The sequence below is a fragment of the Chiloscyllium plagiosum genome, chromosome 23 (assembly GCF_004010195.1).
Source record: "Chiloscyllium plagiosum isolate BGI_BamShark_2017 chromosome 23, ASM401019v2, whole genome shotgun sequence".
NCBI classification, from domain to species: Eukaryota; Metazoa; Chordata; class Chondrichthyes; order Orectolobiformes; family Hemiscylliidae; genus Chiloscyllium; species Chiloscyllium plagiosum.
Genome location: NC_057732.1, coordinates 39120929 through 39143245, shown reverse-complemented (window position 1 = coordinate 39143245; position 22317 = coordinate 39120929). Strand labels below are relative to the sequence as shown.

At 40.6% G+C, this 22317-nt stretch overlaps 1 protein-coding gene across 5 annotated transcripts; it reads right to left on the bottom strand.

The window, feature by feature from the left end:
* Window positions 1–6086: 6086 nt before the first annotated feature.
* On the bottom strand, window positions 6087–18734 carry LOC122561803 (immunoglobulin kappa light chain-like). Of its 5 annotated transcripts, none has more exons than XM_043713980.1 (6): window positions 18664–18734; window positions 17183–17533; window positions 14375–14689; window positions 13560–13664; window positions 7918–7997; window positions 6087–6820 (listed from the first exon to the last, which is right to left on the bottom strand). In XM_043713980.1, the coding sequence occupies exons 2-6, from the start codon at window positions 17328–17330 to the stop codon at window positions 6695–6697; spliced, it is 774 nt and encodes a 257-aa protein (XP_043569915.1). In that variant the 5' UTR covers window positions 17331–17533; window positions 18664–18734; the 3' UTR covers window positions 6087–6694. The 5 variants fall into 5 exon arrangements, with proteins under 5 accessions (XP_043569915.1, XP_043569913.1, XP_043569912.1 ...); XM_043713978.1 differs by lacking the exon at window positions 18664–18734 and adding an exon at window positions 18505–18653 and having other exon boundaries at window positions 7959–7997; XM_043713977.1 differs by lacking the exon at window positions 18664–18734 and adding an exon at window positions 18505–18653 and having other exon boundaries at window positions 7963–7997.
* Window positions 18735–22317: the final 3583 nt, after the last annotated feature.

The window sequence follows — 22317 nt, the reverse complement described above, 5'->3', positions numbered from 1 at the left end:
GCATCTTAATTAACTCAGGATTTATACAGATCAAGTCATGTGGGTGAATAAATTTTGGTGTCTGATGTTGGACTCTCACCACCTTCAGTAAACTCCACCCATACAGTCATCACAGAACAGGAACAAAACATTCTGCAACAAGTCCATAATCAAGTGTGTCAATCCATGCCTCTGCTCCATCCCCGAGGTTTAACTCGATTAAAGCAATAAAAGGAAATGAACATCAACAAGAAGAATCTTTATGTGAGGCACATAAGGTTTTCAAACCAGAGATTCCAGAGGGTTCCATGGTGACAATAGATTTTTGTCGAAATTCAATATTCTGGACCTGAAGTAAAACCTGTGCATTAATTTGCCCTTGTAAGAAGCTGGATCTCTACATATTGACTTTTTAAATCATTCAATGATTTTCTAAGTGACTTTTTTATGTTTCTTTAATAATAGATTCCTGACATTCCTGTTGACTGACATCAGGCTAACTGGCCTGTTTCCTCTCTCCTTACTTTCTTAAGACTACAAAACACAGGAGCAGGGATTCGGCCAATCACCCCATTGTGTCTGCTCTGCCATTCAATCCAGTTGATAGGTTTCTCATATCCATTTTCCCGCCTTCATCCAGTAATCTTTGATCCCCTTAACAATCAAGAACCTCTATCTCCGTCTTAAATATATTCAATGACCTGGCCTCCACAGCCTCCTGTGGCGATGAATTCCAAGGATTCACCATTCTCTGGCTGAAGAAATTTCTCCTCATCCTAATTTCTCCTGCTAATAGAAACATCTTCCCAACATCCAAGACTTTCAGTATTCTGTAAGTTTCAATTAAATTCCCCCAATCCTTCTAAATTCCATCGAGTGTAGACCCAAATTCCTCAAGTGTTCCTCTTATGTTAAGACTTTCATTCCTTGGATCATCCTCGTGAACTTCCTCTAGAACCATACCAGGGCCAGCACATCCTTTCTGAGATATGGGATCCAAAATTGCTCACAATATTCTAAATGTGATCTGACCAGAGCTTTACATAACCTCAGAAGTACATTTCTGCTTTTATATTCCAGTCCTCTCAAAAGAAATGCCAGCATTGTATTTGCCTCCCTAACCACTGATTCAACCTGACAAATCTGTTAAAATTCTTTGAGGAAGTTAACCTGCAAGTGAACCTTCAGTGAATCATGGACTAGAAGTACCAAGTCCATTTGCACTTCAGATTTCTGACGTTTCTCCTCATGCATCTATTCTCCCTATCAAAGTACATTACTCCACACTTTCCTACATTGTACTCCATCTGCTACTTCATTACCCACTCTCCAAACCTGTCAAAATCTTGCTGCAGTCTCCCTGCCTCCTCAATGTTACCTGTCCCTCTACCTATATTTATATCATCTGCAAACTTAGCCAGAATGCCTTCAGTTCCATCATCTAAATAATTAATGTATAAAGTGAAACGTTGTGATCCCAACACTCGTCCTTGTGGAATACCACTAGTCACTGGCTGCCATCCTGAGAAAGACCTTTTTATCCCCACTCTCTGCTTCCTGCCAGACACATTCTGATGAAGGGCTTATGCCTGAAATGTTGACTCTCCTGCTCCTTGGATGCTGCCTGCCCTGCTGTGCTTTTCCAGTGCCAGATTTTTCAATTCTGATCTCCAGCAAACGCAGTCCTCGCTTTCTCCCACTTCCTGCCAGACAGTCAATCTTCTATCCATGCTAGTAACTTGCCTCTAATACCAAGGGCTGTTATCTTACTCAGCAGCCTCCGGTGCAGCATCTTGTCAAAGGCCTTCTGGAAGTCAGGTAGATAGCATCCATTGCCTCTCATTGGTCTAACCTAATCGATACATCCTCAAAGAATTCTAACAGATTTGTCAGGCATGACCTCTCCTTGATGAAACCATGCTGGCTTTGCCCTTTTTTACCATGCACTCCCATGTATTCAGAACTCTCATTCTTCACAAAGGACTCCAAAATCTTACCAATGACCGAGGTCAGGCTAGTCAGCATGTAATTCCCAGTCTTTTGCCTTGCTCCCTTCTTAAACAGGGGGGTTACATTAGCGATTTTCCAGTCCTCAGGGACTCTCCTTGACTCCAGTGATTCCTGAAAGCTCACCACTTAAGCCTCCACTACCTCTCCAGCTATTGCCTTCAGAACTCTGGGGTGTCGTCCATCTCATCCAAGTATTTATCCACTTTCAGTTTTTCTAGTACCTTCTCCTTGGTCGTGCCCACCACATTCACCTCTGCCCCTGACTCTCTTGAATTTTTAGGATGTTACTTGTGTCTTTCACTCTGAAGACTGATGCAAAGTATTCGTTTAGTTACTCAGCCATCTCTTTGTTCCCCATTACTACTTCTCCAGCATCATTTTTCAGTGGCCCAATGTCCTCTTTTGCTCTTTATATATCTGAAGAAACTCTTGTAGCTTACCCTCATATTTAATCTTCCCTTCCTTACTTCTTTTTTAGTTGTTCTCTATCGGTTTTTGTAGACTTCCCATTCTCCTGGCCCTCTTCAGGCACTCTGCCTGTATTCCTGATGAAGGGCTTTTGCCTGATTTTACTGCTCCTTGGATGCTGCCTGAACTGCTGTGCTTTTCCAGCACCACTCTACTCCAGAATCTGGTTTCCAGCATCTGCAGGCTTCCTACTGCCCTTTGCCGCATTATATGCTTTTTCTTTTGCTTCTATGCTGTCCCTGATGTTCTTGAATAATACAGGATGAGCAGAAATGTACTCTAATTTGTCATGCTGAGGTAAAATATGGACTCTTATTGTGCAACCGATTTTAATACCTGAGACTTTTGTGGATTAAAATGGATCTGAAAGGGAGAAAAAAACACTGATTTAGGATGGCCACAGCATTCGCCTGACAGGTCAAGCCAAATTCATTAACTGAATCTGAGATATGAAGTGGAGGTGCTGGTGTGGACAATGGCAGAAGTCACACCATGTCAAGTTATAGTCCAACAGGTTTATTTGAAATCACAAGCTTTCAGAGCACTGCTGGAACCTGTTGGACTATAACCTGGTGTCGTGTGATTTCTGACTCAATCTGAGATAAACAAGGAGTGTCTGAGGCAAAATTAGCATTTTATTAAAAGGAACTGAAACTCAGTTCGGCATGAAAATCCCTTGTCTCTTTTTGATTTGATTCTGTATATTGCCAATAGCACCACTAGATGGCGGAACAACCACACGTTAGAACACAAATGTTTGGTACAACTCCTGAGTGTCAGCTCACTGAGGTCAACAGTGGAATTGGCTTGTGTGTGTGTGTGTGTGTGTGTGTATGTGTAGTTTATTAAACGTGCAGCACACTGTTGTATTCTATCCCCCTCCAAAGGTTACAGAATGTTTGGTGTATGAGATCTATAGGTATCCTAGCAATAGCTTTTTTTATTCCTGATGAAGGGCTTTTGCCCGAAACGTCGATTTCACTGCTCCTTGGATGCTGCCTGAACTGCTGTGCTCTTCCAGCACCACTGATCCAGAATCCTAGCAATAGAACTGAGTAAAGTACTGCCAAAGCATCCGTGGAAGAATTGCCCATGAAACGAATTAGAGTCTGAGGCAGGATCAGAAAGAGCCCTTTAGTTCCTCACCTGTTTCCCCATTTTCTGATGCCGGACTTGGGAATATGCAAGTGGGTTGTATTTTAGGCAAACAATTATTGGGTGGGGCAGGGAAGGAAAAGAATTGAAAAACTCCCTCCATGCCTGTCCCCGTCAGCTTTGTGAAAAACAGTGCCTGGTGATAAAGCAAATTGGAGAAATATCAATTCACTGAGATCCCAAGGCTATTTACAGGTTTTGACACTGGTGAGGATTCTAGATATTTATTAATCAACCCTGAGCTCAGTCCCTGCAGCAGTTGTCACTGAGATCTAGCATTGCTGGAGTCACTAGAGTTACCTGTCAATCGGATTAACCAGCAGCTCTTCAAAGTAGGATATTCTCTCACTAAGGGTGGAAACCCAAACTTTACCTTCTTAAGGCTGCCAGCAATTTGTTATTGCTGGAGGGTGGGATTGTTGAGCATTGCACTGCAGCACCCACTTACCTGCCAAGTGGGTGAGCACTATGCCCTCCAGTAAAATTTAGCCCCTGGAGTAGATATGTAATAACATTTTTTACAAGTCAAATATGGAATCTCAGGGTAGAATTTTAACTGTGGCCTGCCATTCCTGACAGCATTAACAAGCACTGAGCCATTTCCTTGCTCTTTCCCTTTTCTCATGTGATTCAAAATAAAAATCAAAGTGTTGGTGGCATACACAGGAAATATATGCAATTCCACACAGAGCATTTTTAAAAATGATTAAACCTGCCATCAGCTTTCACCACTACAGCTATTAGCAGGGAACACAGTTCCTGCACCTCAAATTCCCCAGGGACTTGGGTGCAGGTTCACAGAAGGTAGCATTACAGATAGATGAGGTGGTTAAAGGCAAATGGGATTTCTTCCTTTATTACTGGAGACAGAATTTAAATGCAGAAAGATTTTAGTAGAGCTGTGAAACACTACATGAGAGTACTGCACACAGTTTTGATCAGTGTGTGGAGAAAGGATGTGATTGCACTGGAGAGAGTACCGAGGGATTTTTTTTCAGAATGTTGCCAGGACTGAAGAATTTTAGCAATGTGGAAAGATTGGGATTGGTTTAATTGGAATAGAAGAAGCCAAGATGAAATTATATTCAGCCTGGCACAGACATAATAGGCCAAATAACTTCCTTCTGCGATATAAATTTTCTATGTTTCCGAAGAAACTGATTGTAATACCCACTTCATCTGTGCCCTTTAAAGAAATTTGATATGGCACCTTTCACGGTGCAGAATGTCTCTAAGCACTTTACAGCCCTGAAGACCACTCACTGCTATCACTCCGACAAGTGTCTTAATATCAAAATAAGCAGTGGAAAATTTGATTTACTATCCAATTGAAAGTAGCTCATCAACCTTTCCAATCAAGATGTGCATGAGAGCAGTTGCATTGTGTACTAACAACAAGATGCACTGCCGAAGATCACCAAAACTCCTTCGACAGCACTTTCCGAACCCATGACCACAACAGCATAGAAGAGCAAAGGTAGCAGACACATGGCAATACTACAGCCTGTAAATTCCACTCTAAGCTACTCACCGTCCTGACTTGGAAATATGTTACTGTTTCTTAACTGGCTCTGGAAAATCCTGGAATTCTTTCCCTAATGGTATTGTGGGTCTATCTACAGCACATATACTTCAGTGGTTCAAGAACACAGCTCACCACCATCTTCTGAAGGGCAACTGTAGGGATAGGCAATAAATGCTGGTCAGCCAGTGATGCCCACAGGTATGAGTGATTAAAAAGAGAGCTTTCCTTTTGAGTTGAGAGCCTGATGTTGTTATTAAATGTGAATTTCTACCCAATACTGTCAAGAACAGCAATCTTAAATTGATCTTTGTTGAATAGGCCAATTATTGGCCAGAGGATGGCACTATCAAGAAGCTGTTATGCTCCCAATACCACAAGGGGCCTGCAGCCTGATTGCTTGTTAATTAATGTAAGAAGATACATGCTGTTTGCTGCAGATAGTCATTCTGCCACCAGTGTGAGTTTCCTGAAAATGGTTTGGAGTTGAGACTGTGCCAGGGAACTGGCCAGTGGTGTGAAATGATGTCTCTTGCTCTGCTCAGTTTCTGTGCCCTCATTAGGCAAAACCCCTGTTTTAAATCTGCTATGTCAAAAATTTTAATCATACTTTTCAAGTTTGCAAAAGAAACAGCTGAACACTAACCAATTAAAATGTAAATACAAGCTCTTCCTCTGGATGCCGTAAACAAATACACTGCATGTTGAGAACAAATTTGCTGACCACATTCTGAATACAATGCATACGCACAATTATAGATGTAGTCATTTGGTCTTACAGAACTTGAGCCCTGCTGGAAAGAGATACATTTTGAATAAACTTTTTCTCTTGCACTCATCAGGACAATTCACAAGAATACCAATCTCAGAGGAAAAACCAATTGTGTGAAGAGAGTGTGAAGTTGGCAAGTAGACTGTGATTGGTAGAGGCGTTGCCAAGGAGAATTCATGCTTTTGTAGGAAATACTTATATATATATAGTACATACATAGCATGCAAACATACAACTGGTGGAGAAGGTACAAAAAATACAATACACAAATGCAAGTGGAGCAGGCAGATAGCACATAATGACACACACAGACATTACACAAAGCATAAAGGCATGTATACATTAATGTACAAATATAACACACAGCTAACTGTCCAACTTCAAGCTAGAACTCCAAGTGAAATAAACTGAAAGAATGATCACGATCAAATATTTTTAAATATTTTTATTTGTTCAACTGATTTGTTTGTTGCTAGCTAGGCCAGCAGTTATTGTCTATCCCTAATTGCCCAAGGCAGTTTTGAGCTGCTTTTTTGAACTGCTGCAGTCCTTCTGGTGGAGGTATGAAGCTGAGTCAAACCTTGTGACTCTGAAGGAACAGTGATAGAGTTCTAAGTCAGGAGAGTGGAGGGAAACTCGGGGTCGGTGTAAAGCTTTCCTGTTTCATCTCTATGTTGTATGCCAGTAGCAAAGCCTTTGCCTTATTTATGTTAAATTCTAGTCACTGTTATAACTAGCTTACTTTAAACAAGGTAGCCAATGATCCATGTCAGTACTTCTTGGGTGTCCTATTCACCAGAATTTGAGTGAAGCACTGAACTGTAGACAGTCTCCTCTTCCTTTTGTTTTAATGTCTGCTGCAAGTTTTCCAATTGCAGTTCTGCATAACATATATTATTCCCGCTGCTCTCCTCCTGAAAAATGGGAAAGATATTCATTTGTATTTACATTTTCTGTTCTTCATTTTCTGAGCACCTATTACTCATACCAACTGCACACTTTAAAAATCGGGACCTGTTACTCTTTTTACCTCAATTTATCTCTTACTTTTTGTACTTTGTTGCTCTTGTCATCTGAATTTCTCATTAAATAAACTGAGCCAAGCAGACAAAGGTGTGATTTCAATTTGTTAATTTTAAAAAATGTTTTGACATATTAACAATGATTTCAGTGAGTAAATGGCTTATATTGTAACAACTGTGACATTCAAAATTAGTACCATCAAACTAATCTGAGTTAGGTCTTATCATATAGCTTCAGTTCCCAATTTGTCAGTCATTGCAAAGATCTATGACTAGAAATGTTCACATTCTTGCTACCTATATTATTCTTTCATGTATTTATTGTGTTTTTCAGTATCAGCCCCTGCTAGCAAACGCCTGGTGTCAGTTCCTTCTGGTCATTTGCTGAAACCTATTCCTATTGTTTTCCTGGCTGGGCTCCGATCCTCCACCCTCCTTAACTCATCAAAAGTTTGGCTATCTGCCATTGGCTTGGGACAGCATAGTGGTACAGTGGTTACTACTGCTGCCTCAAAGCACCAGGGACTCAGGTTCGATTCCACCCTTGGGAGGCTGTGTAGAGTTTGCACATTCTCCCCGTGTCTGCTTGAGTTTCCTCTTGGTGTTCCAGTTCCCTCCCACAGTTCAAAGATGTGCAGCTTAGCTGGGTTGGCCATGCTAAATTGCCCACAGTGTCCAGGGATGTTCAGGCTGTGTGGGTTAGTCACGGGAACTGCAGAGTTACAGGGATGGGGTAGGGGGCTGGGTGGAGGTGGGCTGCTTTTTGTAGGGTTGGTGTGGACTCAATGAACTGAATATCCTGTTTCCACAATGTAGGGATTGTATGAGTCTATGCTGTGTTCTGCCAAGTCAGTCTGCTTTATCTGGCCTGGTTGGATATGAACAAAATTTTGTTAAATATGTTTAATAGGTAGTTGCAGAAGAATCAAGAATAAGGCCAGGTTTTAGGACCCTAAATTATGTGTCCATATTGTAAAAATTAAATTTACATTTATGATGCTATCTTGTCTACAGCGCAAACTTTGATTACTTGCATGATTTCCTTTTCTTCCTTGAGTTCCTTTTCTTCCTATATAAAATAAAAATTATGACATAGAAGAATATAATTGTATGTTGTTAGGTGCATTGATGTTTAATCATATGTTTATTTTTTTACTTTAATTGTACTCATTTTTCTTGATTTGATTTCTTCACGTGTAACAAAACAAAAATGAGAAGTATAAACAATATTAAGGCAGAAATGGTTCTGGACGCCAGGCAAAAACCAAAGGGAAAGATTTACAATAAAACATGTACAAATGTGCATGAGAAGAATATATATTTGCTTAATATATTTGCTTAATGTAATTACTTAAATTTGGTTACAAATTGTGACAACAAAGATTAATGTTAGCAAAAAGGAACCTGGAAAGAAATACTTATGATTTATTAATCTCATTCGTAATGGAATGATTTAAACACAAATGAAAAGTGTTTTTGAATTATTAGTTGAGGACCATTGGTAGTACAATTAACTCTGAAACATTGAACATTTAATTGTGACATCTAAAAGTCTGTTTTGTAATAATTAAGCATTTCATTAAGAAAGTGGAGGGACAAGCCTGGGGGTCATTGGAGATGGAACATGTGTGTCCATCAATGCTCTGGATGCCTTTAGGGAGAGGTGGGTACCACAGAGGATACAGTACTTTATTTCTGCCTCCAACTCCATTTTGATTTAAGCCCCTCCTTCTCTCCTAACATCATCACCACCGCCACCCCCCCTCCCATTTTAATGACAACATTGCCCTTAACAGCCTTTGCTTGTTAATATTCAATTGGCCACATGGGTGTTTTCCTACTGGTGGAAAAAATGAATATTAATGTATACACACAATGGTGTCTTCTTACTGTGACACTGAGGAAAAAATTGCCACAGTTGATTTGGGGAAAAATATAAACATTAGTGCTGGCCCTCTTGGGTGCAGTGGTATTGTGGCAGTTTTTGAAAAACAAAAAAAAATTGAGAAAGGAAATGAAGGTGGTGGGTGGGTCTTGTGGTGCAGAGGTCTTGTTGCTACCCCTGGACGAGGACCTGGGTTCAAGTCCCACCAACTCCAGAGGTGGTGTAATAACATCTTTGAACAGCTTGTTTAGAAAAATAGGTTAATTTTTTTTTAAAAGTGGAGGGGTCAGTCTTGTTGTGCGTGATTTTTAACTTTATGGCCCAAAACTAGAGTCCCTGCCCCAATGTCATAATGGCCCAACAGATCCATTAAAATGTTTAGTTAAGAAAGTTGCAATTAGCACCTGTCTAGGTCAGCAGATTGTCATTGTCGATGAAAGGAAAGGAATGTTGGTGATTTTGCTGCTTGTGAAACTAACTGAAATTAAAGAAAGAGTGACTTATTAAAGAAGTTGACTTTTGGGCCCTGTTTCACTGGTTGACTCACTGATCAGCCAGAAAGTTTCCCCTTGCACAAGCAACTGGATCATTGAAGCAAGTAGATTGTTTAACTGCAGTATCAAAAAAAATCTTGGGTCCTTAACCTCCCTCACAACCTGAGATTAGATTAGATTAGATTACTTACAGTGTGGAAACAGGCCCTTCGGCCCAACAAGTCCACACCGACCCGCCGAAGTGCAACCCACCCAGACCCATTCCCCTACATTTATCCCTTAAGATGCCTCTTATGTGTAGCATATCTTTCCACCTTGTAAAGAGGCTTTTGTTTTTGTAAAGGCTGCTGGTGCACACCGTCCACCTCAAGTCTTACGTCAGCTGCATGGATACTTTGGCTTGATTATTTGTTACCAGGTGATTGAGAACCCCAATCAAGAGCTCTCTTCATGGGACACTCCCACTTTCCATCAGAGACCTGCAGGGTATTGAATACAGCAGTCCTGCATAACCACAGATTGCAGTAGTTCATGGACTAACAGCCTTAACTGTTTATTTTGTGGCGCTGTGGAGTCCAGGGACTAAATTTATGTTGATTGTGGACTTTTGCACCCCATCTTTAGTTATTTGTAAAACATTTTGTTTTGTTTTTGATTACGCTTCAGCTCTATACTTCTGATTTTTGGACATCTGGTATGGAGGAGTGTAGGCAGATTGGAGGGCTTTCTTGTGGGTCTGTTCTTGGGCTTGGTTGGGCTGGCTATACCATGTCCAGGCAGCAGGCTATGGAGGGAGTCATCTCTGCTGACTGTCTGCTCCTCTTCTGCAGTTACATCCATAGAGTCATAGAGTCAGAGAGTCCTATAGCACGGAGATAGGCCCTTTGGCCCAAACTGATCCATGCTGACCAAAATGTTCATCCATGCTAACTCCATTTCCCTGCACTTGTTTCATATCCTTCTAATCTCTTCCTATCCATGTATTTGTCTAAATGCCTTTTAAATGTTGTTAATGCACCCACCTCAACCACATCTGCTGGCAGCTTATTCCATATGTGCACCAACCTCCATGTAAAAAAATTGCCCCTCAGGCTCCCTTTTGTTTTTTTTCCCCGTCTAACCTTAAACTGATGCCCTCTAGTTCCCAACCCTGGGAAAAAGACTGAGTGCATTCATACCTGTCATGTTCTTGTCCACCTCTATAAGATCCACCCTCAGTCTCCTACGCTCTAAAGACAAAAGTTCTAGCTTGTTCAACCTCTCCCTATAACTTGAATCCAGGCAACATCTTTGTAAATTTCTTCTGCACCCTTTCCAGTGTAATAACATCTTTCCTATAACAAGGTGACCAAAACTGAACATAATACTCAAAGTGCGACCTCACCAATGTCCTGTATAACTGCAACATAACTCCCCAACTTCTATATTCAATGCCCTGACTGATGAAGACCTGTGTGCCAAAAGCCTTCTTCACTGTACTGTCTACCTGTGACACCACTTTCAGAGAACTCCAAGATTCCTCTGTTCCACCAGACCCCTTAAGGCCTTACCATTTACAGTGAAACTTCTACCTTGATTTGATTTTCCAAAATGCAAGACCTCACACTTATCCAAATTAAACTCCATTTGCCATTTCTCAGCCCACTTCCCCAGCTGATCAAGGTCCTGCTGCAATTTCTGATAACCTTCCTCACTGTCCACAACACCACCTATTTTAGTGTCATCTGCAAACTTACTAATCATGCTTTGTACATTCTCATGCAAATCATTGATATGGATAACAAACAGCAATGGGCCCAGTACCAACCTCTGAGGCATTCCACTAGTCTCAGGTCTCCAGTCTGACAAACATCTTTCCATTACCCTTTGCTTCCTACCATCAAGCCAATTTTGTATCCAATTTGCCAGCTCACCTTGGATCCCATGCAATCTAACCTTCCAGAGTAGTCTACCATGTGCATTGTAATCAAAGGCTTTACTGAAATTTATATAGTCCACCGCCCTGCACTCCTCAACCTTCCTGGTCACCTGTGGCTAATGATAAAGCAAAAATATCAGCCAAGGCCACCGCAATTTCTTCTCTAGGCTCTTGCAGCGTTCTTGGATATATTTGTGCCTGAGTGTCATTGGAGAAGGAGCATGTGATGCCTTTAGAGAGAGGTTAGCACTATTGGGGATATAGTACTTTATTTCCCCTTCCAACACCATTTTGATTTAGTCCCTTCCTGTTCTCCCTAATCCTCCTTCCTCTCTCATTTGATGGTTTGTATTGTCCATAAAGGGCTTTGCTTGCAAATGTTCAATTAGTTGCATGGATGTTTTTACAGGTGATGGTTGCTAGTTTAAAAGAAAGGCAAAACAAAACGTCACAGTGATTCTGGTGATAGGAAGATACTCAGTTGTGTATGATAACACTTCGGGGTAGAAAACAAAATCTTATCTTAGTTGTTTAGCAGGCCTGCCAACTTCAGTGTGCTTGTGACCCGCCCATACAGGGAACCCCTAAACCACAAGCAGAAGAAGCATTGAATTGAACTTACATATAATTCAGGGAGTTCAGCAATACCACGGTCCAAACCGTTGCTGACTCAAAATACTTAGAGTCAGAGAGATTTACAGCGACAGAAACAGACCCTTCAGTCCAACTCATCCATGCCGACCAGACATCCCAACCTAATCCACTTGCCAGCACCTGGCCCATATCCCTCCAAACCCTTCCCATTCATTTACACATCCAGATGCCTTTTAAATGTTGCAATTGCACCAGCCTCCACCACTTCCTCTCGCAGCTTATTCCATACACACACCACCCTCTGCGTGAAAAAGCTGCCTCTTAGGTCTCTTTTATATCTTTCCCCTCTCACCCTAAACCTATGCCCTCTAGTTCTGATTCTGGTCTCCCCCTCCCCAGGGAAAAGACTTTGTCTATATGTCCTATCCATGCCCCTCATGATTTTATAAACCTCTAGAAGGTCACCCCTCAGCCTCCGAAACTCCAGGGGAAACAGGCTCAGCCTATTCAACCTCTCCCTATAACTCAAACCACCCAACCCTGGCAACATCCTTGTAAATCTTTTCTGAACCCTTTCAAGTTTCACAACATCCTTCCGATAGGAAGGAGACCAGAATTGTATGTGATAATCCAAAAGTGGTCTAACCAACGTCCTGTATAGCTGCAATATGACCTCCCAACGCCTATACTCAATACTCTGACTAATAAAGGAAAGCATAACTGCCAACTGTTAGTATTATTTAAATATTGTTATAATGGTCATGATAACCATGTTTAAATGAGCTCCTATTAATATTTTTCAAACAAAATATATGTGCTGCTTATGAACACATTGTAATCTGGTTTTGTTACCTCCAGGTCCAAATGAGAATCATAGATGATAACTTTAAGCTCATGATTGGATATTATTAAATTAAATCATGTAAAATCTTGATGTATTGGTGTTTAGCACAACTGGTACAGTCTTTATATCATGGGAAAGTAGCATAATACATAAATAGAATCAAAGTTAGTGAATTTTAAAAAACTATTTAGAATTAAACATTCAGAGAAATGTCAGATGAAGAATATAGCGATCGTCATACATAATCTGTAATCTCAGCTATTATTGTTCAAAATGAAAGTAACCCATGAGCAATAGTGTTTTTTGACTGGGGAAATAATTCATGTCATGATCACTCCCTGATAAATGTTTAATATGGCATATAACAATAAGATCTTTAAAAAGTACACGAGGTGACCACATTCTTAAATAAGTGATGAAAGAATGAACATTGTACCCAATCAGTGAGACATCATTTACAAGTGGATTTAGAGACAGTGGTTTGGAATCAGAAAGGTGGAATCAAAACCAAATCCACGTATAAGCTTAATTATGAACAGAGTTTGTCGAAAATCTGTTCTTTTAGAAAAAAGGCAATTGAGCAACTGGTACAATGCAAGACTTTGAACAACTAAAGGGATTGCATAAGGTGATTGTAATCAGAGATTTTGTACAAAAGGCAGAGATACACCTAACCAGGGAGATGCAAAACTTGGAGTATTTTATTAGTAATTATGATAATATTTTATATCTCCAGTCAATTGAGTGAATATAAATAAATCTAATGGGATGTTGGTAGATAGCTGATTCCAGGGGAAGGGGGAGTAAGAATTGCGGTTGCACTATCAGTGTTTGAAAACAGATTAAGTTCCTCAGGAAGTAAACTACAGTATTTTATTTGCTGGAGAACCACTTACCATGTATGTATTTTATGAGAAAAAGCACAAGAAGAATAGTACAAGCTATTCCACCGCAAATGGAAAGTAAAATGAATGGCAGCATCCAAAGATGTCCATTATGATCTGTAAAATATGAGTGTGTATGAATTATGCAGACAACCTGTTAAAACTCAAATTGAATACATTTAGATCAAGCAAAGAACTCAGATGCTGGGAGTCTGAAACAAACAGACAAATTGCTGGAGAAATTCAGCAAGTCTGGTAGTATCTATGGAGAGAAAACAGAGATAACATTTCAAGTCCAGTGACCCTTCTTCAGAACTGAGTTTGGAAACTGAAGGGGTTTGGTTAGATCAGTTGACTGGATAGCTGATTTAGGATACAGAGTAACACAAACAGCATTGGTTCAATTCCTGGTCCAGCTAAGGTTTCTATGAAGGACTCTCCTCTTCCCCCCCAGGTTGCTTGAGGTATGGCGACCCTCAGACTAAACCACCACCAATCATCTCTCTCTCTCTCATGAGAGAACAGCCCTATGATCTAGTAGAATTATGGCAAATTTACCTTAGAGGTGTATATATGATGAAGAAAGGCAAAGGCTTTTCAATCCCAGTATTGATCCCTGTGGCAAGTTCCCTTCTTAAAATTACTCCTTTACTCCACCTCTCTGTCTTCCGATAGTTTGCCAATTCTCTATCCTTGGTAATATTCTGGCCCCAAAATTGTGCGTCATCTATTTCACCCACAGCAAATGAAACAATTTTTCCACCACATATTAAAAGAAAAATAACACAGATACACATTCAGAAGAGGTTGATAATGTTACATCTTACCTTCATCTCTTGGGTGTACATGAATGAGGATGGTGTGGTTTGTCTTGAATTGTGAAGCAGGATGCTGAATTATACAAGTGAATTTGTTTGAGTTATTGCAGTTTTCAGTGGAGATATTAACAATGGCTATGTAGTTGTACATTCCATCAGGGTTGGATATCTGGCTTTCATTGGTGAGCTGGTTGATGAGGCAGGTTGTTTGAAACATCATTATGATTGTTTTTGGATAAAAATCATGTGCTGAACAGTTGATTATAGCTGAAGATGAAGAAACTGTTTCTTTAGAAGATATAAATAGCCAAAGAGAAGGAGGAGCTAGTTATAAAAAGGAGGGCAGAGAATAGATTAATAATAGAATCAGATTAATATCGGCTCAATGTGCAATTGAACCATTCAGACTTCAAAGCTATTAAAACTATGTAAACAGATATCTTGAACAGATATCTAAACATAAAGAAGGGATTTTTTAGTAATAAATCACAGGTTAAGTGGTACCAACTATTTACATATTTTCCTTTTTACTCACTCTCTAGTTTTGTTTTAGTCTTTCACCAGAATGGCAACTGCACTTTACTTCTCACATGAAATCTTTCCCTTCTTCCTGATTTTACATTCCTCTTGGTCCACCGACTCTATTCCCATCCCATCTGCTTTGCTGTTTCAGATCTGTTAGATTTGCCATTATTTGTTACTATTTTCAGCCTGACTCCTATTCTAGCATCGGATGCGAATTGCTCAATGTTCTATTTGCTCAACCACTCACAGTTCCACCAGGCTCTTCAGTCCCTGCCCCATTAACACTATGTTATCCCTCCAATAACTCCCGGCGCCTTGCTGTTTTGTCTTCTTCCCACCTCTTATCAGTTTTCTTTTGTCCATTCCTTCCTCCCATTGCCTTAATTGAATAAGCAAGGTATGCACCACTCACGAGAGCGCTAACAATATCATCACCACCCCACGAATCATGTCAGCTACATTGGATTCCCAACAAGTCTGACTTGAGTGGATTCTTCCCAACCCTGTAGACACGGATTCGGGAGGTTCTCACGAAAGAGCGACTCCCCAGTTCATGCCGGGTTAATTTTGCAGAACGGTGTCAAATGGACACTGGTGATTCGCCCGGCATCGACTGGTACAACAGCAAATGCCCACTTGAAGTCAAGTTGGTGATGCCACTGGGGTCGTCATAGGACTCCTCTCCTACTCTTATTATTAGAGCGTCATATGGTTGAAGTTAGAAGAGTGGCTGGTAATTACTCAATTCAGCAAAGACTTAACACACTTGTTAAGAGCGCGACGGGCACAATGTGTAGAGTTCCCTGCAGATATTTTAATTTCGTGGTTAATTATGAAATTTTATTGACACTGAGGAAAATCATTGCTGTTCTCAGCCCCTCACCAACGTTTTGCAAAAGGAAATTAGCTTCTTTCAATGATATACCACGCTGAAAAGGTCAAACAAAACTCTGCGGGTACAAAAAATTTGTTGAAGAATTATACTTAAAATGTTAACTTGTCCCTTCTTCTGCAGATGTGCTCACTGACATGCTGCCTGTTTCCAGTGTTTTCGAAAAGTTGATAGGCTTAACTCATAAATCAAGAAATGTCACTTAATTATTGTCAAGTGCAATGTTTACCGTGTGCTCTTTATTTTAAAGAGAGAATTGAGGTGAAACCTACGGCGGAATTGTCAACTTATATACAATTATTAAAAGAAAACGGCAGGGGCGTGTCATGGCTGTCTTTACAAAGCCGAGAACAAACTGAATGTTACTAGGATGTGCATATTGGATGGATTGGCCATGCTACATTGCCCCGTAATGCCCAGGGATGTGCAGGCTGGGTGGATTAGCCATGGGAAATGTGGAGTTACAGGGACTGAGTGGGTCTGGGTGGGATGATCTTCGGAGGGTCGGTGTGGACTCCATGAAACCTGTAGAGATCCTATGATTCTATGGCGGACTGTAGAATCACCAAACCAAAACCAAGTTGATGGGTTGGGAACTTCTAAACCTTCAAGAAGTCAACAAATCTTTGCTTCAATATTGTAGGCAAGGAAGGAAAGTTGTGTTCAGTAATGAGAAAATTTGTTAGTACTGTCAGAGTTTTCCTCATTATTTCATTTGCATTAATCCTGCTAACGAATTGGGAAAAGTATGATCCGCTTTAGAGTAGAATAAATGGAATTTTAACCTATATATTACGATTTGATGCTGATACAAGTCCGTATCCCAGCATTTTTATCCCAAAGATTGGTGAATAATTGTCTCTTCTCCATTTCCCCGCGACAAACGAGTAAATTATTGTGATGGAAATGTATAATAGCTTTCTAAGTTTGCACCGTTGGTGTGACTGTTGCTTTGCCGTTTATTTTTGTTACTTACTTTCTTGACTCATTTTCCTATTATTATTTTCCCTTCATCATTTCTGAAAATACATCACCCTTTGCTGATGTACAGCACCTGAGGTTCTCTCCAGAACTTCTCCTGTGAATATTCTTCATGTTTGACCTTGGAAAGTCAAAGCCACAAAGCTGTTCTGGGGATTAGGATCCTTCTGCCTTCCATCATTGTTATTAATGTACATTTCCATCTGGAATTCTTACAATGCACTGAGACTGAGAACTTTACAAACCCTGGCGCCCTGGGGTCAAGTGTAGCAATTCTACCATCATGCTGGCTAACATTAGCTAACTGCATAGAGTGGCGATCAAACTTGAAGCGTCTCATCTTTATGACTTATTCATTGCTGCTAAAGTTTTCACCAGTATTCCAAGGCATATTAAGAATGCGATTGTAAAATTGTTACCTGTTACACTCAGCATCGTTCCTTTGCCAATTCTTTTACCACTCGGTGGAGGCGCGGTCTGAAACATCTCACAGTGGTAGCGTCCTGTGTCACTGACTTGAACATCAGTAATCCTTAAGGTGAATGCTTTCTTATGGAAATTATGCATTGCAAAATATCGATAATGAGTCACTTGGGATACACTGGTCGATAGGTTGGCAATGATCTTTGGAGGTGCTTGGTTATTATTGCGGAAAACCCACCGTGCTTCGAATCTTTGTAGGTTAGGTACTGAATGGAAACAATCTAACGAGATCAAGCCTCCCTTTTCGACGGAAAGATGCGCAAGCTGTTGTAAATCTCGCTGTCCATCTTGAGAAAAGTTAAATGTATGCATTATTAGCAATGAATGTGAATATATGAAAAGCCTGGACTACAGTTATAGGGCTAGTTAACTCACTTAATCCCTTTGTTCAAATAGAGGAGTTTTTTTTCTGTATTCACAGTAATGTGTCTTATGTTTCTTATGCAAAATATTATATATATTTTCAATCTTGTTCGGTCATAATTTTGAAGATGCTCCGACAGGGGTTTAAAAGTAAACCAGAGAAATTTTGTACATTGTGTTAAGAAGTCAGAGACGGTCACAAAGTTGCCGAATGTGTGTGATTATAAGAACATCACTGGTAATGAAATATATGGGAAATGGTCAAGTAAGCAGATCTATTTACAAAATAAACTTATATAGAGCAAAATAATATAGAATGGAGGATATTATTGTCTGTAACCACCTTACTAACTGAAAACATTATGCCATGTTACAACAAAAATGTTATAGTGATACAAAACAATACTGTATGAAAAGTGAATTGAGGAACATCAACTCTGGCCTCACGAGCGGCACATGAACAAGTGATTTAAACACCAGTGAAATCAAACGGGTACAAAATTTGTTTTGGAAAGTTTAAGTACGTTTTCCACAGATTTTAGTTACATTTATCAGCATAGAGACGGTTTGGCATGCTGCACAATTAAATTAAACAATGGCAATTAAAACCGGGTGGGAGTTCCTTTAGACATCAGTAAAAACAAAGTTTATATATATTTGTAAATATATTAAATGCAGCTGATATAGGCAAAATTGTAAAGCTCCTATTTTAGTTTGAAAAAACAGTGGTAACTAAAAACTCAGTGGAGAAATAATTAAATTATAGAGAATTGATTCATATCGTGACTGGCAATGTTACTTTTCACGATAAATTTCTCCGCTATAGTTTTCTGCAACTCTAACTTCAAGTTTAATGCACACCCAATTACAAACAGCGCTTCAGTTCAATAAGTACCTGTAAATGGTAACAGCAGCTGTAGAAAAGTGTAGAAAATTTTCATTTCGCACATAGGTGAAGTTACTAGGCAGAGATCACCAGCCAAACTGACTACATCATGTGAAAACCTTAACCCAGTTCAGTCTATTTCGCGAATAGCATGAGGTAGCCTATTACCTTAGTGTACAAAGCGTGTGGAACAATGGATGAAGGCACATGGACAAAACAGTAGGTGGCAGAGCATTGTGGGTGCAAATCCTGTACTGCTCGATCACTGGTTTATAGGCAGCTGTGATTGCAGGAAGAGTTCCATATATGAGATTTCTATGTTGTAATTAAACACTAGACCAATTTGACTTGGAATTTCATCATTACTGTGTAGAGATTAAGCCTTCAGCTAAGCTGAAGCAATATTTTTTGAGGAAACTGCATAATTAGATTAGATTAGATTTGACTCTCTACAGTGTGGAAACAGGCCCTTTGGCCCAACGAGTCCACACCGACCCTCCGAAGAGCAACTCACCCAGACCCATTCCCCAACTAATGCACCTATCATTCGTTTTGGGCAATTTAGCATGGCCAATTCACCTGACCTGCACATTTTTGGACTGTGGGAGGAAACCGGAGCAAACCCACACAGACATGGGAGAATGTGCAAACTCCACGCAGACAGTCGCCCGAGGCTGGATTCAAACCCTGATCCCTGGCGCTGCGAGGCAGCGGTACTACCACTGAGCCAACATGCTGCCCTAGCAGTCACCTATTTCTATGCAGTTTGTTAAATATAAATATAACAATTTAACATATCATTTCATGCTGGGTTTCTGAGGCTTTATGTCTACCAGTTTGTGGGTTGATCTACATGTGGTCTATTTTCTTATGTATACAATTTTTCTTGTATTATATTTGTATAATTCCAATTCATCCATCCATTTATCTAGAAGTCAACGAGTTGCACTGTTAATTTGTACACAATGCAGCACCCAGATAATGTTGATTCATTCATCCAGTTACCTAACTGTAAGCTAGCGGCAGTACTTTATTTCTTTATTTTTAAATGGGGTGTGGATATTACTGGCAAAGCCAACATTTCTTGCCCAATTAACCTTGAACTGTGTGCTTTGCTTAGCCATTTCAAAGGCAGATAAGAGTCATCTATGTTGCTGTAGGTTAGGAGTAACAAGTAGGTCAGGCCAGGTAAGGATGACAGATTTCCTTCTCAAAAGGACCTTAGTAAACTAGATGGGTTTTTACAACATTTGAAAATAGTTTAGAATCACCTTTACCAACATTCAGTTCCAGACTTTATAATTGAATTTATATTTGATCTGTTGCTTTCATGGGATTTGAACCCTTCTGCTTACCATGCCATTTCACACAGTTGAACATCCAGGCAGCTTGCCTTGCTGGTCAGCAGTCCTCAGTCAAGGGGGCATATATCTTGTTGTATGACACTGTGCTGTGCCAATCTCATACCTGCACAATATGCCAGCAGCCTATGTAGCAAACACTCTGTATGTGCATCAAGCAGGCACCATATCTCAAACTGCGAGGGGAAAATCCCTCACTAAAGTCCATGGATGTCCCTGACAGTCAGGGGTCTCACAAAACTATCAAGGACAACCTTTGATACCAGTCTATCAGATAGGCCACAGTCAAGGTGATTTTGGTCAGGGGCTGTGTGCCTCTGTCTGGGGAGTGGGTCATTGTCAGTCCTATGGCTCCTTAATGACCATCTTGGGGGAAGGGGAATGATAAGGCTAACATGGTCAGGAGATATCTAGGTATCAACCAAAGGTTAATGCACTTCTCAAGTTGGACTGTTCAATTATGCCACTCAAGGCCATGGTCAGTCTGTTGGATCTGCCCACAGAAAGTAAGAGGAAAGGAGGGATAAAGCAGGGGGCAGTGGGGGCAGACTGCTACCACAGGAAGGCGTTTTGAGAACCTTTACTTTGGAATTGGGGCTACAGACCAGAGGGAAAGGGTGGTGATAACTGTGGAGGGGGTTAATAGTATTTGAAGTGGAAATACAGTAAAGTTTGGATGAAAAGGGGGTGCTGCAGGAAGGAGGGAGGTTTGTCCACAGTGAGGAACTTCAATGAGGATGGCAGCAATGTATGGCATGGTCACCTCTTGTGCCAGGTGCTGGGGATGGTGGAGAGCTACAGACTCATATAGACAGGTTGGGTGGGGACTTGAGCAGATGTGAAGCCTATGAAGTTCACAGAAAAGCTACCAGGCAGGGATGTTTCAGACTTCACTGAGTGGGTGTGTGTAGGAGCAGGCTTTCTGATGCAAGTAAATTCTGTCCCTAAGAGCGTTGTCCAATAATTTCCCTCACACTGATATAAGGCTCACCAACTTATGATTTCCTGGATTATCCTTGTTACCCTCATAAGCAAAGGAATAATTCTCCAGTGTTCCTGGAACTCGTTTATAGTGATTTGGCCTCAATCATCCCCTCCCTTAATATCCTGGGATAGATCCAATCAGGTCTTGGGGACTTATCTGATTTCATGGTTTGAAAACACCTGTTTCCTCCTTAATTTTCACATGCTGTAGAATATCAATAACCCCCTCTCTAATTTTACCATCATCCATGTTCTTCTCCTTGGTGAAAACTGATTCAAAGTATTTATAAAAAACCTCACCCACTTTCTGTGATTCCATGCACAAGCTCTCTCCTTTGTCCATGAGTGGACTCACCCTTTCCTTAGCTCGCCTCTTGCTCCTAATATATGTATAAAATGTCTTCTGATTCTCCCTAATTCTCTCCTCCCTCTGACCTATCACCTTCTCCCTCATCTTCATCCACCAAGCACTTTCCCAGCTATCTACTCCCAACCCCACCCCCTCTCCCATTTATCTCTCAGCCTGGACCCACAAGCCTCATTCCTGATGAAGGGCTTATGCCCAAAACATTGATTCTCTTGCTCCTCGGATGCTGTCTGACCTGCTGTACTTTTTCAGCACCACACTGTCGACCTTGATATCAAACAGGAGGACACTTCATACATGTTTGGCCCCATCTAGAAACATGAAAGATATGATTTTGCCAGAGTGGATAGGGAGCAGATACTCTTAGATACTTCTGTATCAAAGCAGTAAGAGACATTCAAGAAGGCACAAAACAGCAGAAGCTCTAGAAGAGCAAAGGGATCTTAAAAAAGAAATTAGGAATACAAAAAGGGGGCATGAAAAGAAAATAGCAAGTAAAATAAAGGAGGATTCTAAGTTATTTTAAAGTACATTAAAGGTAAAAGGATAACTAGAGATAACTAAAGAGTTGGGCCCATTATTACCTACATGGTAATCTGTGCGTGGACGCAGAGGATGTAGATAGGGTATTAAATTAGTATTTTGTATTGATGTTCACTAGTGAGAGTGATGATGTGGGTATAGAAATCAGGGAGAAGGACTGCGATGTAATTAAAGACATTACTCGACAGAGAGGTGGTTCTTAGTGATCTGCCAAGCGTAAAAGTAGATAAATCTCCAGGGCCAGATGAAATATATGAGGAGAAAGTGAGGTCTGCAGATGCTGGAGATCAAAGTTGAAACTTTATTGCTGGAACAGCACAGCAGGTCAGGCAGCATACAGGGAACAGGAGATTCGATGTTTCGGGCACTGGTTTATATACAGCATATGAGATACCCAAGAGTGAGGGACAGACTGGCATCAAATCGAGGGTTTCAGGGTGGTTTAGATACAGCATATGAGATACCCAGGAGTGAGGGGGCCTGTGCCCGAAACGTCGAATCTCCTGTTCCCTGGATGCTGCCTGACCTGCTGTGCTGTTCCAGCAATAAAGTTTCAACAGATGAAAT

Bases quoted from the DNA above. Each gene is read 5' to 3' on its own strand.
- LOC122561803 (XM_043713976.1), bottom strand. From the start codon at position 18,559: ATGTGCGAAATGAAAATTTTCTACACTTTTCTACAGCTGCTGTTACCA. The intron at 17,534-18,504 runs GTACTTATTGAA...ACTTTTCTCAAG, and splicing joins GCTGCTGTTACCATTTACAG to ATGGACAGCGAGATTTACAA. The intron at 14,690-17,182 runs GTAACAATTTTA...TTTTATAACTAG, and splicing joins AACGATGCTGAGTGTAACAG to CTCCTCCTTCTCTTTGGCTA.